This window comes from Mesoplodon densirostris, chromosome 3 (genome assembly GCF_025265405.1).
Source record: "Mesoplodon densirostris isolate mMesDen1 chromosome 3, mMesDen1 primary haplotype, whole genome shotgun sequence".
In the NCBI taxonomy this organism is placed as follows: domain Eukaryota; kingdom Metazoa; phylum Chordata; class Mammalia; order Artiodactyla; family Ziphiidae; genus Mesoplodon; species Mesoplodon densirostris.
The window spans coordinates 111,474,284-111,492,018 of record NC_082663.1 but is presented as its reverse complement, the minus strand read 5'-3'; the positions used below and the strand labels follow the sequence as shown (position 1 = coordinate 111,492,018).

The window sequence follows — 17,735 nt, the reverse complement described above, 5'->3', positions numbered from 1 at the left end:
CATTTATTCACCTAATCATATATTTTAGTTATTTGATAAATTACTGACTTTTCAAAAGATGTTTATAGTTTTATTCAGTAATTGAGAGTAAGTCATTCTTACTGAAGAAACAGTGTGGTATAGTGTATCATCAGAGTGGTGGTGGGTTCACATGCTGAATATAGAATTTGGCCTGTTTGTTTCTTTCATGGTATTGTTGCACAGGGAGATTTTTCATGCCAGGCTCACTGTACAGTTCCCTAGAATAGCAGATACTATGAGATGATTGGTAGAACAAGGAAAAGGATGATGTCATCTTCACTTCCAGGCCAAACTAAAGGAAAAGAGAGTTGTTCCTTTATTGAGCTGGTGTTTACTACAGTTGTTCTAACATATGGTATTAGTGGATTGCATTTCATACACAGGGCAGAGTGTTTTTTAAAGTAGTTAAGAGATGGCTGTCTCCCTTGCTCAGCTTGAAGTCCTTTGTGTGCTATCAGCGTGATTGATAAAAAGGAGGAAAGGTGCCCTTTGATTTGGTTGTAATTTATCCTGTTGGTTCTGTACATGAATATAATTACTGTCTTGCATTGAAACTGAAATGTTCTTCTGTCACGTTAATGTTTACATACAGGATATCTTTTAGAAATTTATCTTTAGGAAATGTTTGGCTTCATTTACATACAACGTGCCTACTATCATTTTTCTATTTTTAAAAATGAGTGTTAAAATTAGATTTTAGTTAATTTATTCTTAAATACTTAACATTTTGTTGAAATTCCAACTCATAGGTTATTTAAATTAATTGAGTTGAAAAAATACATTGGTGCTTGAAAATCAGCCTGTACTTAATTTCCATGTTTTAGGGTTAGAAAACTAGAGTCATATTTATTTGTTAGATTTAGTTTTATATTTAAACGTAAATTTTGTGTGTTCTTTTGAAATTTTTTCAGAAAACAAATAATTCTTAAGTTTTATGGAAATCCAGATTCATAAATGATCACTTATTGTGAAAGTATGACTTGTCTTTATTTAGAATAACACCTAATTTTACTAAAGTCAATTCTAGTCTTAAGCAGCAGCGTAGTTCAGATTGGCAGCATAGTGTTGTTCAGAAAGTGACTTATAGTTTGCTCAGGTGTATTGAAGAACTCTTTGTTTGTTTGCTTATTTGTTTGTTTTTGGCTAGTAACAAGGTGTTCATCTCTTGACAGTAAAGTCCTTTGTAATAACACCTGTCTCTCAGGTAATAATTTCTCTTACGTTGCACACCTCTTCCCTCAAAATGGTGGTAGGTAAATAAAGCAAGATAGTTCAGTTATTTTGATTTATTCATTGATGTTATTCTCATAATTTTGCTGCCTGGAGTGGTATTAACTGTATTTTACCATTGGAAACTGTGTCTTACTTTGGCCATTGGGAGGCACCATTGCAGCCTTTAGTGCAAACTCTTTGTGGTAGTATCTGCACTAGATGCCTTGTGGCAGAATCTTGAAGAATAGGGTGGGTACTAGAGGAATTGTGTTTTCAGATTGGAGAAGGTGTGGCAAGAATTAAATTTTTTCTATAATTTTTATAGAAAAATATTTCCTTTTAGTCCAAGCTCAATTTGGAAGCAGGTTGAATCATTTTCTTTTCTGATTCCTTCCGAGTTTTACTTGCTTCTGGTCTCTTTCTAGGAATTTAGCCTTGGGCTGTAGGAAAGTACCATATTGCATAGATTATTCTTCCTCAGAGGGGTTGGTGAATGCCGCACGTCAGCTCTTGTGCCTGTGATTTTTTTTTTTCAGCTTTTCCTTTGGAAAATGAAATTCTGTTTCCATTTAAATGTACTATTTACATACAAATCCTAGTACCAGTTTTGATATTTTTAATGTTAATTTAGAGTGGTCTTGAAGGTTATACCTTTCAGAACAGTTATTTGATAAATAGGAAGTTTTGCAAGCAGAATACATATGTGACATCTGAGAACTAGGCTGCCTTCTGTATTTGCAATGCAAGAATATCTTACCAGAGCTAATTATTTTCCCTTGGGAGGACAATACTGTGTTAAATTTGAATAGTAATATGGCTTCCCAAATAAAGCTGTGTATCAATGCACAGAATTAAAAATCAAAATGGATTTTTAAGACTGAAACAGAGAGATGCTTTAGCCAGTTTTTTTCTTACAGAATTTAGCTTGCTGACACATTTCACGGAAGGGTGTGTGTGTGTTTTCAATAAATTGCTCTTTGGGCTACATCTGCAGATACAGTAGCCAATTGATCTAATGCAGTTTCTGAAGGCTTTCTATACAGGTGATGTCATCCTTTTAGCTCTATTCTCCTCCCACTCTCTTTCCTTCTTATTAGATATTTCATCTTACTGCAGAGCATAGAATCAATAGGAGCTTCTCCTTAGGGAGCTGCTGTGAAACAGGCAAGGACAGTAGGAATTAAAACACTAACATACAGTCTTGCTTTAGCAGAAGATGTAGTGTTTTTGTACCATATCATATATAAAATTTCAACCAGAAAGCCAGACTTAGATCCACAGTACTATCTTACTGATGCATTAGAACAAGGAGCAATGCTGCAGAGCCGTAAATAGTGCATGTGAAAAGAGAAATTTTTAATTTTGGAGATTCTCAAGCATTCTACAGGACAAGCCTGTTAGAGCATATATCTTCTGACTACCACTTGCTCAATGGTTGATTTTTTTTTTTTAAACCTCTGGTGGTTAACAATATAAAGAAGAAACTTTCATCTTAAGGATACAGTGTTCTGGTTTGCTTCTGATGCAGAAGAATTACTGCAGTGCTTACTCTACAGAATGAAATAAGTTGAAGAAAAGACAAAGCTGTCTTTGGAAAGGTTTCTCAGAATCAAGCAACACGGATTTGGTGCATGTTGCCTTATTTGCTTTGATTGATACAGTATTAACTGTTCAGTTACCACTGTGCATGTCTGTGCCAGGTGCCTGAGGAAGGATGTGTCTGTATGTTTTGAGCCAGAAATCTAAACATCTTGATTTACTGTGATTTGCTTGTTAAAAGTGAACATTTTGATGAAAAGTATTCCAGTTATTTAGAAGCTAAATTCTAAGCTATTGAAAGCTCTTGATATCAGTTTGAAAGGGATTTGGAGAAGCTGTCTTTACACTGCAATTTACACTGCAAATGGTATATGATTTATAAGAAAGAAACTTAAAAGAATTTTGTCAACATACTCATCGGTGTGGCTCTGTTTTGAAAAGGAAACTATCCTTTGCAGCTCAGGAAATGGCTTTTCTTGTTCGCTGTTATGCCAACTGTCTTCAGCCATGGGCCTCCAAAGTAAGTAATTACTTTCTTTGAGATTGATATAATCTACCTATTACATTTAAATTCTACCTATTGTGAATTGTAAATGAGCTGTATTGTACTATTATATTTTCCAAACTTTAAAAAAATAAGAACTACAAAGCAGTCTAAACTCATTCTCATGGCCATTTTGTTTTTCAACTTAAAGGGATCTCTAAAATATTCTAATATACCTCTAAGAGGATTCGAAAAATACTTTCTTAATTAATCTGTAGACTTAAAATGCAATGCATTTGAAGTATACTGTTTTCAGACTGAATCATCATTTGTTTATGCCTATTTCTGTACTTCTCTGTGATCATACTCTAACTCGAATGTATTGTATTTCCTCATTTCCTTAAAGGGTTGATGTATTTGGCTATGTTAGTCTAATTTATAGTCTGTGTTATACAACATTTAGTAAACACTTTAATTGTAACAATGACTGTGTTAAGATTGCTTTATGGTTGTGTTGAACTAGAGACAGGCACAATAGAAGCATCTCTTAGGATGATCTGAAATCATGTCTTTGTTTAAAGGTTGTCCTATTGATGGTGACTAAGGAAGAAATACTATGGTAGCATCATGGTGTAATGTTTTATCTGAAAGATAGCTCGTTCGATATCTCTCTTAAAGGCAGCTTCTGGAAGGACATTTAAATTCACTGTCCATTTGGCAAAGAGCTGATTGAAATGTAAAGAGATGGAAAGATGCCTAGGTACACAGTTCATTTGTACTATTATCTGGTAAGTCATGGATGGTCTCTTTAGTGCAAATGCCACCTGTGGGGCCCATGCATTGCTGAGGCTTGGCACTGAGGTTTAAAATGACACATAGAAGGGAAATGGCTGAGACCAGGTGAAAAAGATTCAAACAAAAGAATGAGATATAGGGGTTATTCTTCAGAATACCTACAAAAAATAGCCTTTTGGGGTACTGGTAACCAACTTTCAATGTAAGACTTAACAAGTATAGAAGAGGCAAAGAGCATTGTAAAGATTAGATTGTAAGGTTTCATTAAACGACACCAAATATTATCTGAACAGGATTTCATGAGTGGTACTTTACTATGTAAATTAAGTGTTTATGATAGAGTACATCTCTCCTATCGCCCCCCACCCACCCACCCCAACTTTCATGTTATTATTGATGGAATATTAACTGGATTGTGATTAAACACGTTAAACTTGTGGTTAAGTTTTCATACTTGCTACTTTTGGTTTTCTAAAACATTTTACTCATTTTTATTAATTCATGTATGTTGCCCATTCTGCTACTCAGATTCAGTACTTCTGAGTTGATTTATTTTCTTGATCAAATAAATAGTTCTAGCAACAATGTTCAAAATGCTTTCCTTTATATTTACCCTTCAAATATTTGCTTATTTGTATATAAAATAATAAATCTCAAGTCTTTTTCCCTTTAGCATTATTTGCTTTGTTTTGTTTTATTTTTTATCCTTGATACCATAAAGTTTTACCATGGATTATCTAATTTTTTGTTTTGTTTTCTTTCCCCTTTTTGGCACTTGAAAGTCTTCCTCAAGCTGAAGATTCCCATTTGTCTTCACTTGTGGGAAATTTATTATTTTTTGAAAACTGCAACTCTTTTTTTCTCTTGTCACTCCATATGTTGGAACTCTAGATCTATCCATAATGTCTCTCAACATTTGTTTCATACTTTATTCTCACTCTGTGCATTCCCAGTTTGATATTCTAGCTCATTAACTAATTCTCCACTTGTGACTAATTTCTGTCCTGCTATTTACCTTTTAAATTTCTAAATTTAATTATTATGTTATTGATACCTGAAATCTCTTAAGTGATGCTTTTTTACAACCACCCTTGTTTAATAACTTGTTTTCATTTTGTGGATGCTATTCTTTTTTCCTGATTGTCTTAGCTCTTTCTTCAAGTTCAGATTTTTCTTAGTTGAGTTTTTTGTTGTTTTCTTTCAGGGGTTTGACTTTTCTTGATTGATTCTTATTTGAGAGCTCATCATCTGGTCTGTTACAGTTGCTTGCCCCAAGTGACTGTCTACTAGATGGAGGAGGCATTACTACTTTTACTTCCATCTTCCTTAGGTAGCTCCTACAGTCACTGGTCTAGGAAGTGCTTCCATTCTCACTTTTATACACAGCTAAATCTATAGGTTATTTCTTGACCCTTCCCTAGCTTTACCTATCTGCAGCATTTGACACAGTTGATCACTTCCTCCTGCTTGACATTCTTTCTTCAGAGTAAAAGTTAACCATGACTTGCCAGACAGTATGTGATCTCTCTTCCCCTCATCTTCCCCTACACTCCTCCTTGTTACACTACCCCAACTACTCTGGTTTCCTTATGTGTCCTCAAACTTGTTAGGCACTCTTAAACTGATTTCCTGTTTTCTCAAGAATTCTATTTGCACTTTTAACAAACCCACTGTTAAATGCAAATATTGATTGAACACTGCTCTGTGGTTTTAAAAATGTTAAAAAGTGGGGAGAAATATGTGTCTTAGAGTTAAAAAAAAACTCTAATATTTATTGAGTTATTTAACAGTGCATCCCCCCATCCTCATCTTTCAGGAAAAATAATGAGTTAGGAATGCAATTTCACATGCGTCAGGCACAGCGCTGCTGTATATATATGCAAGGCTGCTATGATTAGTTATAGCTGTTTCCTTTAGGGCTTTTGGGAAATTTAGACTGTTTCCATTAAACAGGCTCTAGACTGCTTTGGGAGCCTTAGGATCTGTTTTTAACCCTCTCTCTCACTGTCAGCTGACACTTCTTTGATATGTCACTCTGTCTAGCCCTAGAAAGTACTTTATAATTCTGGTGGCTTGCTTTTAATTTCATAAGACCTCTATCTTCTTGTGCCTTGACGAATGTTTCCTGTCTCCCATATGTATGCTTTTCTTCCATTTCATCTTCTATGCTTCCAGAGTAATGTGTTCTAAAGGTATATTTCTTAGAGTCATTTTCTTGCTTAAAACTCTTTAGTAGGTCTTTTCTAAGACAAGGAATCTAAGCATCCCAAAACGCTATGTCTGGCCCTTCATCTCTTGTGTCTTCCTATAGTATACATCTCTACCTGAGCTACACTGGTTTGCTTACTGTTTCCTGAATGCATCATGCTCATTCAAGTATCTGGCCTAATATTGTTCAACAGAAATACAATGTGAATTACATATGTAATTTTAAACCTTCTGGTAGCCTTATTTTTTTAAAAAACTTTATAAGGTGAAATTAATGTAATAATATATCCAGTAGAGTTTTTAAAATATGTAATAAAAATAGAGTAATTATTAGTGAGATATTTCCTTTTTTTGTTTGTTTTTACTGAATTCAAATTTGCATTGTATACTTACAGCATGTCTCAGTTTGACTAGCCACACTTCCAAGTGCTCAGTAGCCATGTGTGACTTAGGGCTACCGCATTGGACATTGTGATTCTGAGTCTTTGTCAGGACTCTTCAGTACATTTAGTCTGCTCTCTACCCCTAGTGAGAATGAGATCTTTCTCTCTAAGTTGCATTTGTTATTTTATTTGTTACTTATTCTAATTTTTTATGTCTTTATTGGAGTATAATTGCTTTACAATGTGGTGTTAGTTTCTGCTGTACAACAAAGTGAATCAGCTATATGTATACATATATCCCCATATGCCCTCCCTCTTGAGCATCCCTCCCACCCTCCCTATCCCACCCCTCTAGGTCATCACAAAGCATCAAGCTGATCTCCCTGTGTTATGCAGCAGCTTCCCACTAGCCATCCGTTTTACATTTGGTAGTGTACATATGTCACTGCTACACTCTCCTTCATCCCAGCTTCCCCTTACCCCACCGCGTCCTCAAGCCCATTCTCTACGTCTGCGTCTTTATTCCTGCCCTGCCACTAGGTTCATCAGTACCGTTTTTTAGATTCCATATATGTGTGTTAGCATACGGTATTTGTTTTTCTCTTTCTGCCTTACTTTACTCTGTATGACAGACTCTAGGTCCATCCACCTCACTACAAATAACTCAATTTCATTTCTTTTTCTGGCTGAGTAATATTCCGTTGTATATATGTGCCACATCTTCTTTATCCATTCATCTGTTGATGGACATTTAGGTTGCTTCCATGTCCTGGTTACTGTAAGTAGTGCTGCAGTGAACATTGTGGTACACGTATCTTTTTGAATTATTTAATTGTTTTAAAAAATCTCCCCAAACCCATGATATCTATCACTGTTATGACTAGCACCAGGTATACACTAAGTGCTCTTTATTGAGTAACTGGGAAATTAGACCACCAAGCTTGTTAGAAATTTATTTATATATATAGTTAATGGGTATGTGTTTCTGAAATGTCTTACTGTGAGTAGCATACAGGAACTTACAGACTTTGTGATGTGCCCAAGAATCATCTTTATTTGATAGTTTTAAGGTTAATGGATGAGTGACTTCTGGGTAGGCACAGTTCCTCTGTATCAGGTGGCTATGCTTTAAAAAGAAAGTTCTAACAATGCAGTTTGGAATTTAATAGTGAACTTTGAGGAATGCTGTTCTGTTGGGGAATTGTGTAGTTTTTAAACATTATTTTTAGGGTTAATAATAGATATTTTTCATACTTTAGAGCCCTTTGAGTAACCTTCATTTAAATGAAATAATGCTTGGCTATGAATTATAAGGGGCAAAAAGTTTCAGATAGCAAACTTATTAAAGGGTACATTTCCCTACTATCATTCTTAGTTTTGGCAGGTTATTCTTGAAGACTAAGTTTTTAACTATGAATTAGAATCTTGAACATTTGTGTAATATTACACTTATGTTATACTTGCCTGCATTCATGCCAATTTAGATTGAAGGAGATCTCTGCCACTGCTCCCCCCAAACTAATTGTCCTATAAATGTTTCTTGGATAGATGGATGGGTTTGTCCCAAAGCATTATTTCTTACATTGACAGGATGTTAATAAGAATATTGGGGGAAAAAGAAAATGAAGATGCTGGGTAAAACAGATTTCTTTTTTGTGGGACTTCTTGGACCCTCCATAAATATGCTTATGCTTGTTGTAAAGAGTTAAGGGGGCATATGGTATAGCATTATTTGCTAGTTTATTCAGCCGTCAACCCCCTCCCCCCAATATATCCACGAGTTTTGTCTTCTGAAACAGTATTCCGGCATATACAGTTTAGGAAATGCTACTCACCCTGAAATACTGAATGTGTCTGTGCTAAGGCTTTATCTGTTCAGATATCCGTGGAAACCCTCCGAGTGACAGTGTTCAGAAGTCAGATATTCACTCAGTTTCTCTTTTTTGGGGGAATAAATTTATTTTATTTATTTTTGGCTACGTTGGGTCTTTGTTGCTGTGCATGGGCTTTCTCTAGTTGCGGCCAGCGGGGCTACTCTTCATTGCGGTGCGTGGGCTTCTCATTGTGATGGCTTCTCTTGTTGCGAAGCACAGGATCTAGGCACACGGGCTTCAGTAGTTGTGGCACACGGGCTCAGTAGATGTGGCTAGCGGGCTCTAGAGCTCAGGCTTAGTAGTTGTGGCACGTGGGTTTAGTTGCTTCACAGCAAGTGGGATCTTCCCGGACCACGGCTGGAACCCGTGTCCCCTGCATTGGCAGGCAGATTCTTAACCACTGCGCCGCCAGGGAAGTCCCCCACTCAGTTGTTCTTAATGAGCAGGTGTTGTATGTGGGGTAGGCATCACTATGGTAGGCTTTCATTAGGTAGTAAAAGTGAAATATGAATTATATAACAATATATTTATGTTTATGTATATAATATACAATGGGAATATAAAGAGTGTGAGTGCTGCATTCAAAGGAGTGAAGTTAAAACGCACTCCTTTTTCACTTCCCATTCATTTCTCAGCTTCCTTATGTTGGGAGCTTTTGTTCTTAATCTAATTTTATATCACTTTCTACTCTGTTTCCAATGCTTATAAGGTAAATGTTCATTGTTGGCTCTAGTTTAAATCAAGTGTATCAGTATTTGTCATGTTGTCACAAGGCATTCTAATAAAATTCATCTTTGGATCTTAATATTTTCAACATTATAAAAAGTCAGAATGTATACTGTGTATATAGCAACCCCTAGTTGCTAAGAGGTACAGAATTTCAGCACATTCCAGTGTTTGTGGACACTTTTAAATGGGAAGGAAGAAAATTGCCCTCACACACATGTGTATATATTTGTTTTTAGTTCTGAAAATTTTCAAATAGTTTATTTTTAGAAGTAATAGGGGAATTCTTTCTCCATATGGAAGTATAACATCTCAGCTAGATATTGCAAATAAAGCTAAAATTCCTTTTGGACCACCAGCCCCGATCTTTCACCTTCACTATAGAGTGCTACTGTTGGTTATCTAGTGTATGTTCCTCCAAGTTTTTTCCCCCAAACCTAGATAATTATATACCCAGAAAATACGTGGTATTATTTTTATGTTTTTTTAAAAAATGAGTCACATCTTTCACATTTATCACGAAACTTGGTTTTTCAGTCAGTAAATCTGAGAAAACTATCTAGGTTTGAACATACAGATCTGTTTTATACCTTGAACTGTTGCATTGTAGTCCATAATGAGCTATATAACAATTTAGCTATTCTCCCTGCGATACTTGTTTATCTTTTAAACTATTACAAACATTATAATGAATGTCCTTGTACATTCCCCCTTGTACACCTGTATGCTTCTTTAGGGTAGGTACCCAAAGAGGAGTTGTTGAGTCATAAGGTTTATATATTTTAAATGTAATAAATCTTACATTTGCTCCCTCAGAGTGGCTACTCCCCAAATCACTGTCCAGAGTAGCTGTATCAATTCATAACTCCCTTTAGCAATTTATAAAAGTATTGTTTTCCTCCATTGCCTTGCCCATACTTTGTATTATGAAATTATCTTTTTGCCAGTCTGATGGGGAAAAAAGTTATTTGTATTAATTTTTATTTCTGTGATTGCTGGCAATGTTTAGCAATCTCTTCCAGCCGTTTTTTCTCCTGCTGCTATTACTTAAGTGGCCTCATGTTAAGATGGCAGAGCCAAGAGACCAAAGCAGCCTGGATATCTGAGTCTCTGCATGTGAAACAGTTGCCCCAAAAAGTTGCCTGGACCTATAGGGTACTTCGAGTCGGCGAAATATACACTTTGCTGGGTTAAGCCTGTGTGAGACATACAGTGTTGATCTTATGTCACTGCCCTTCCCAGAAACCTACAGTAGTTCTCTATTGCAGGAATCAATTTCAAAATACCTAGCTTAACATTTTTTATTACGTTCTACCTCTTCTTAATACATCTCTTTCCCTTTACATGTATACATAGTCTTCAAGAAACTATGTACTTTCATAATCTGTGTCTGTATTTAAGCCATTAGCCTTCCCAGCCTCCAAATAAAACTTTGACACTAGTCTTCATGGATAGGTGAACTCCAACAGAGCTCAGAAGTTCAGGTATAGGAAATGGGTTTGGAAAATAGGAAATTTTGCCAGACCTGGTAGGCTGGAAGATGATGGGGTAAGTGAATTGAGGTTGCTGATGAAAAGTCAGCTATTAAATCCTGTCTGGGGTCAGGAAAGGAAAAAGGGCAGATGAGCTGAAAGACAGTGGAGAAGTTTTAAGAAATCAAGAATTCCTATTGGAAGAAAACCTTTTCCTTTATGTTTTCTTGGTTTTAAAGAAAATAGTAAGTACCGGGTGTTATGAACTCCCAACTTAATATCAGGAAACAACTTCGTAGGAAAGAACAACAGATTTATAGTCAGGCAGCCTAGGTTTCAGATTTCAGTACCCCTGCTTCCTAGCTGTGTGACCATGGGCAACCTTTATAACTTCTCTGGGTGCTGGTTTCCTAATCTGTAAATCGGGTAAAATAATAACATCTACCTATTAATTCATTTAATTGGAGGAGCAACCCTAGCCCTAATAAGCATTAGTCCTACTACAGCCTTCATTACATTTATCATTCTTACTTTACTCGCTATTCTGGAATTTGCAGTAGCCCTTACTCAAATTAGATAATCTATATAAGAAGCATGTAGAAGGATATATTTGCTGTAGTATACCTATTTGGTAAATATAGTGAGCACTCAGATGTTAGTTTCAATCATCATCATCATTATTCCCATCAGATAGCTAGGCTGAGAGGATTCCTATATGAAGATCTAAGTTTTCTTCATGACTTAGAAATCAGATCTATATACTTTTAACTCTTTGTGTTCTCTCCACTATTAGACTGAGCTCCTTGATGGTAGGACCCATCTGTTTTCATCTTTTCTAGCAGAGTTCCTGGCATAAAGTAGAGTATAGCAGAGTACTGAAATCAGATGAACCTGGGTTTGAATTTCAACTCCACTGCTATGTGAGTGTGAGATCTAGGGCAAATTGCTTAGTCTGATTGCCTCAGTTCTTCATCAGTAAGGTAGGGATGATAATAATAATGCTTGCCATTTAGGGTCTAGTAAGGATGACGATTACTCAGTACATTGTAAGTATCATTACCAAGCCAGTTTATAGATATGCTTTTGTGGCTTTGGTTCACTGTGTTACTTTTATGGTTGACTTCCTTTTCCTTGGTCTTACCTCTGTAGTAATCTTGGAATATACAATATCTTCCTCATCCCAACACCCCAACCAGACATTTGTCATTTTAAAATTATATTCAGTCTTTGCCTTTCTATTTACTTCATTACTAGATGAGATTTTTTTCTTTGTATCTAAACAGTAGACACTAAGTAAGAGGAACATCTTTGAGCTGGAACATACTCCTCTATCTTCTGTATTATTGAAACCAGTTATTGGTAGCTCTTTGATTTTCTGCTTCCTTTTTTAGTACTCATAATAGAGCTATAAAATGGCCTCTAAGTATGGCTTTAGCTTATTCCACAGGTTTTGATATATAGCATTTTAATTTTTAATCTGTTTAAATATTTTCTAATTTCCAATGTGACTTCATTGACCTGTGGGCTATTTAGAGGTTTGTTTTATAATTTCCCAAATACATAATAGTTTTCTAGTTATCTTTTTATTACTTATTTCTACCTTATTTGCACTGTAATCATAGGATAGTCTCTGTGTAATTTTTTTTCAGTTGCTCTCAAGAAATTTTATTTATTTATTAAAAAAATTTTTTATTAGTTTCTGCTTTATAACAAAGTGAATCAGTTATACATATACATCTGTTCCCATATCCCTTCCCTCTTGCGTCTCCCTCCCTCCCACCCTCCCTATCCCACCCCCCTCTAGGTGGTCACAAAGCACCGAGCTGATCTCCCTGTGCTATGCGGCTGCTTCCCACTAGCTATCTACCTTACGTTTGGTAGTGTATATATGTTCATGCCTCTCTCTCGCTTTGTCACAGCTTACCCTTCCCCCGTCTCTCTGTGTAATTTTAACCTTTTGAATTTTGTCGAGGCCTGCCTTACTATCAGTGTTTATAAATGTTTATGTATATACCCTAAAATAATGTATTCTATAGTTTTTTTTTAATAAATTTATTTATTTTATTTATTTATTTTTGGCTGTGTTGGGTCTTTGTTGCTGCGCGTCTTCGTTGCTGGGCTTTCTCTAGTTTTGGCGAGTGGGGGCTACTCTTTGTTGAGGTGCGCGGGCTCCTCATTGCGGTGGCTTCTCTCGTTGTGGAGCATGGGCTCTAGGCGCGCAGGCTTCAGTAGTTGCGGCACACGGGCTCGGTAGTTGTGGCTCACGGGCTCTAGAGCACAGGCTCAGTAGTTGTGACGCACGGACTTAGTTGCTCCACGGCATGTGGGATCTTCCCGGACCAGTGATTGAACCCATGTCCCCTGCGTTGGCAGGCGGATTCTCAACCACTGTGCCACCAGAGAAGCCCAAGAATGTATTCTATAGTTGTTGATTGCAGTGTTCTGTGTGTTGATATATACACTTCAGGTCAGATTTGTTAATCATGTTCATATCTTCTGTATCTACATTTTTTAATTTGCTTATTCTGTCCCTGAGAGATGGGTGGTAAAAGTTTCATGGCATAATTGTAGATTCATCTAGTTCTCCTTTTATTGTTGTCATTTTTCTACCTAATACAGTTTGAGGCTGTGTTACGAGGTGCAAATCTATTTAGTGTTGAACTTGTTACCATTATGAAATGTCCCCTTTTGCATCTATTAATGCCTTTGCCTCAAAGTCTACTTCATCTGACATTAATATAACTACATAACCTTTCTTTTGGTTTGTGTTACTATTTTATATAGTCAATATTCATGTTGATTTACTCACACATTTCCAATTTTCATTGGTTTTCCTTCTTTCCTTCATCTAGAAGCTTTCATTTGGAATCATTTTCTGTCTCCCAGTGGATTTTCTTCACTGTAGATCAGCCGTGGGAGTATTTCTCTTCATTTTTGTTTCTCTGAAAATGACTGTTTTGCCCATTTTGAGGACTGTTTTTACTGGGTGTAGAATTCTAGCTCTTAGAGATAACACTCCATTGTCTTCTGGCTTCCAAGTTGAGAAGTCAGCCATCAGTTTAATTTTGCTCTTGTCAAAGCAATCTCTTTTTTTCCAGACTGCTCTTAAGACTTTTCTCTTTGTTTCTTTCCCCAACACTTCTACCCTGGTGTGCATAGGTATGGGTTGGCTTTTATTTATCTTGACAGTAATTCTTAAAGCTACTTGGTCTGTGACTTTGTATCTTTTGTTAACTTTGAAAAATGCTTAGCCATCATTTCTATGCCTTAAGTGCTGTTCTATTTCTATGACTCCGGTTATTCAGATGTTACCTTCTCACTGTATATCCTTTGGCTCTTGGCCCTTCTCTCCTAGCTTCATTCTTTTTACTATCCATGCTTCATTCTAGATATTTTTTCAGACCAATGTTTATTTTTCTGTTTCTTTTCTTAGCTCTGTCAAATTTGTTACAGAACCCATCTGTTTACTTTCTTTTTAAAAAGTATTTATTTATTTATTTTTAATACCTTTATTGGAGTATAACTGCTTTACAATGGTGTGTTAGTTTCTCCTTTATAACAAAGTAAATCAACTATACATATACATATATCCCCATATCTCCTCCCTGTTGCATCTCCCTCCCACCCTCCCTATCCCACCCCTCTAGGTGGTCAAGAAGCACCTAGCTGATATCCCTGCGCTATGCAGCTTCTTCCCACTAGCTATCTGTTTTACAGTTGGTAGTGTATATATGTCCATGCCACTCTCTCACTTCATCCCAGCATACACTTCCCCCTCCCCATGTCCTCAAGTCCATTCTCTACATCTGCATCTTTATTCCTGTCCTGGCCCTAGGTTCTTCTTTTTTTATTTTTTAATTCCATATATATGTGTTAGCATATGGTATTTGTTTTTCTCTTTCTGACTTACTTCACTCTGTATGACAGACTCTAGGTCCATCCACCTCACTACAAATAACTCAGTTTTGTTTCTTTTTATGGCTGAGCAATATTCCATTGTATATATGTGCCACATCTTCTTTATCCATCTGTCTGTTGATGGACACTTAGGTTGCTTCCATGTCCTGGCTATTGTAAATAGTGCTGCAGTGAACATTGTGGTACATTACTCTTTTTGAATTATGGTTTTCTCAGGGTATATGCCCAGTAGTGGGATTGCTGGGTCATAAGGTAGTTCTATTTTTAGTTTTTTAAGGAACCCTCCATACTGTTCTCCATAGTGACTGTATCAATTTACATTCCCACCAACAGTGCAAAAGGGTTCCCATTTCTCCATACCCTCTGCAGCATTTATTGTTTGTAGATTTTTTGATGATAGCCATTCTGACTGGTGTGAGGTGATACCTCATTGTAGTTTTGATTTGCATTTCTCTAATGATTAGTGATGTTGAGCATTCTTTCATGTGTTTGTTGGCAATCTGTATATCTTCTTTGGAGAAATGTCTATTTAGGTCTTCTGCCCATTTTTGCATTGGGTTGTTTGTTTTTTTGATATTGAGCTGCATGAGCTGCTTGTATATTTTGGAGATTAATCCTTTGTCAGTTGTTTTGCTTGCAAATATTTTCTCCCATTCTGAGGGTTGTCTTTTCATCTTGTTTATGGTTTCCTTTGCTGTGCAAAAGCTTTTAAGTTTCATTAGGTCCCATTTGTTTATTTTGGTTTTATTTCCATTTCTGTAGGAGGTGGGTCAAAAAAGATGTTGCTGTTATTTATGTCAAAGAGTGTTCTTCCTATGTTTTTTCCTCTAAGTGTCTGGCCTTACATTTAGGTCTTTAATCCATTTTGAGTTGATTTTTGTGTATGGTGTTAGGGAGTGTTCTAATTTTATTCTTTTACATGTAGCTGTCCAGTTTTCCCAGCACCACTTATTGAAGAGGCTGTCTTTTCTCCATTGTATGTTCTTGCCTCCTTTGTCAAAGATGAGGTGACCATATGAGCATGAGTTTATCTCTGGGCTTTCTATCCTGTTTTTTTGCTAAAATTCTTAGTGTTGTCTTTCTCTCTGCATGTCATGATCAGTAAACTGGACGAAATATGGCCAGTGAGCTGTATGACTTGTGAGCTAAGAATGACTTTTACATTTTTAAAAGGTTATTTAAAAATTTTTTCAAAGAAACAAAAAGTAATAACATAGAGATTGTATGTGGCCTGCAAAAGCCTAAAGTGTATACTCTTTGGTCCTGTGAGGAAAATGTTTTCCAACCACTGGTATATATTAAATATAGTTATTTTAGAATCTGTATCTGATAACTCCATTTTTGGGAAGTTTTTCTTCACTGGTTTCTAGAGTTTATTATTTCCCTTAGTTTTCATGAATGCCATCTTGTCTCGTAATGTGCCTGGTTTTATTTGAGCAATGGATATTGTGTATGAAATTTTTTTTAGTATTTTGAGGCCTAGGATGATTTTTTTTTTTTTTCTGTGGTGAAGTTTTGTGTTTGCTTTCAGAAGCTGACTGGAAGCATTCATAATCCTGTATAACTTTAATCCAAAATCAGGGATTGAGATGATTCTAAAATGAGCATCAGTTTACTTTTGGATCACACTTATTTACTAGGGTATAATGTACTTTCCAGGGTCCAAATCCAAAGCATGGCCCTTCCATGCTAGGCCTTGGAATATAACTTTTGTCTCTCTAACCAGGGGCTATCAGAAGTGCTTCTCAACCTGTTTGCCTTCTCTTTAGGAATCAGAAAATACTCTTAAGAGAAAAGCACCTTCAAGGATCAGATTGTGTGTGTTATTGTTTTTCTGTATATCTGAGTTACAGGATTCGTCTGAATTACCTATCCCAGCAGGGGAAGTTTGTGATGTAGTTTTTTTCATGTAAATTTTTATAATTACCATGACTTCCTCTTGAGATAATATAATTCAGGCTTGGACGTTTTCTCCTTTAGAGTATATTTAGTTTCCACTGTTATGTATGTGTTTCTATAACATTTTCCTATAATAAAGTAATGTGAAACCCTGCTCTAAAAAGTAAATAGATTTCTCTCAGTAGTCCTGAATAGCTAGTTGCAGAGAAATTATTTGGAATATACATCATCATATTGCCTTTGTAAAATTTTCTCTCACCGCTTTGGAGCACAATGGTTTGTATCTTGTCTCAATTCCTGTAGCATTTATTTTGTAAAATTTTTTTAAGTTATATGGTGTGAATTATATTGTACAACTTGTATCACTGACCATATTAAAGATGAGGTGGTGGAATCATTTCCTTCTGCATCTCTTTTATCCCTATACCTAGCATAGATGTTCATTAAATAATTATGATTACTAACAGATTTTTTAGGGGCCAACTATAAGCTAATACAATATTAAATGAAAAGAGGCTTACTAAATTTTTGGAATATTGAATGCAGTCAACTGTTAGTTTTCTTAAGTCTTGGTGCCAGATGCTGTACTTTAATCCAAGGTTTTGCTGTTTTGTTCTGAATTTAGCAACCATTTTGTGTTAGTGAGGTGTGTGTTGTGTGTGTATCTGTGTGTGTGTATGAGAGAGAGAGAGAGAGGGAAGGAGGGAGGGAGCAAGCGAGCATTCCTACCTTTTACAGTAGCAACAGCTGATATTTTTATTTGAGGAAAGGCCAGTTTTTTCCTCTGAAATACCATTACTCATGGTAATGTCTTTTGAAAACTGCTGAGTGGGCTTCCACTGTAGGCTTGCCTAAAAGTCAGAATGCTGATTTGGTTCTTATCACTTTCTAAGATTTTTCCCAAGAATGGAGAATTTAGATTAGAAATTAGGTTGCACAGAAATGTACGTAAAACAAAATGTTGTTGCAGAAGTTACAGTGTGTCAAGAACTCTTTAAAGGTAATGCTTGATATTTAGATTATCTTAAATTATTTTTTCTTTTTCAGCTTCCAGCCGATCTTACCAAGATGCACATTGCAGACAACCCTCATCCACAGGTGACTCATGTGTCTTCTAGTCAGTCTGGTTGTAGCATTGCCAGTGACTCTGGGAGCAGCAGTTTATCAGATATCTATCAGGTAATACATTAGGAGTTTGTTTGCT

General features: G+C 36.1%; 1 protein-coding gene across 5 annotated transcripts in view; it reads left to right on the top strand.

The window, feature by feature from the left end:
* The window catches only part of RAPGEF6 (Rap guanine nucleotide exchange factor 6), a 228,136-nt gene that overhangs the window by 104,271 nt on the left and 106,130 nt on the right, over window positions 1–17,735 (top strand). For all 5 annotated transcript variants that reach the window (XM_060093317.1, XM_060093318.1, XM_060093316.1 and 2 more), the window contains one exon: window positions 17,579–17,710. In XM_060093317.1, the coding sequence (XP_059949300.1) occupies window positions 17,579–17,710 (132 nt within the window). The remainder of the gene's footprint in view (window positions 1–17,578; window positions 17,711–17,735) is intronic.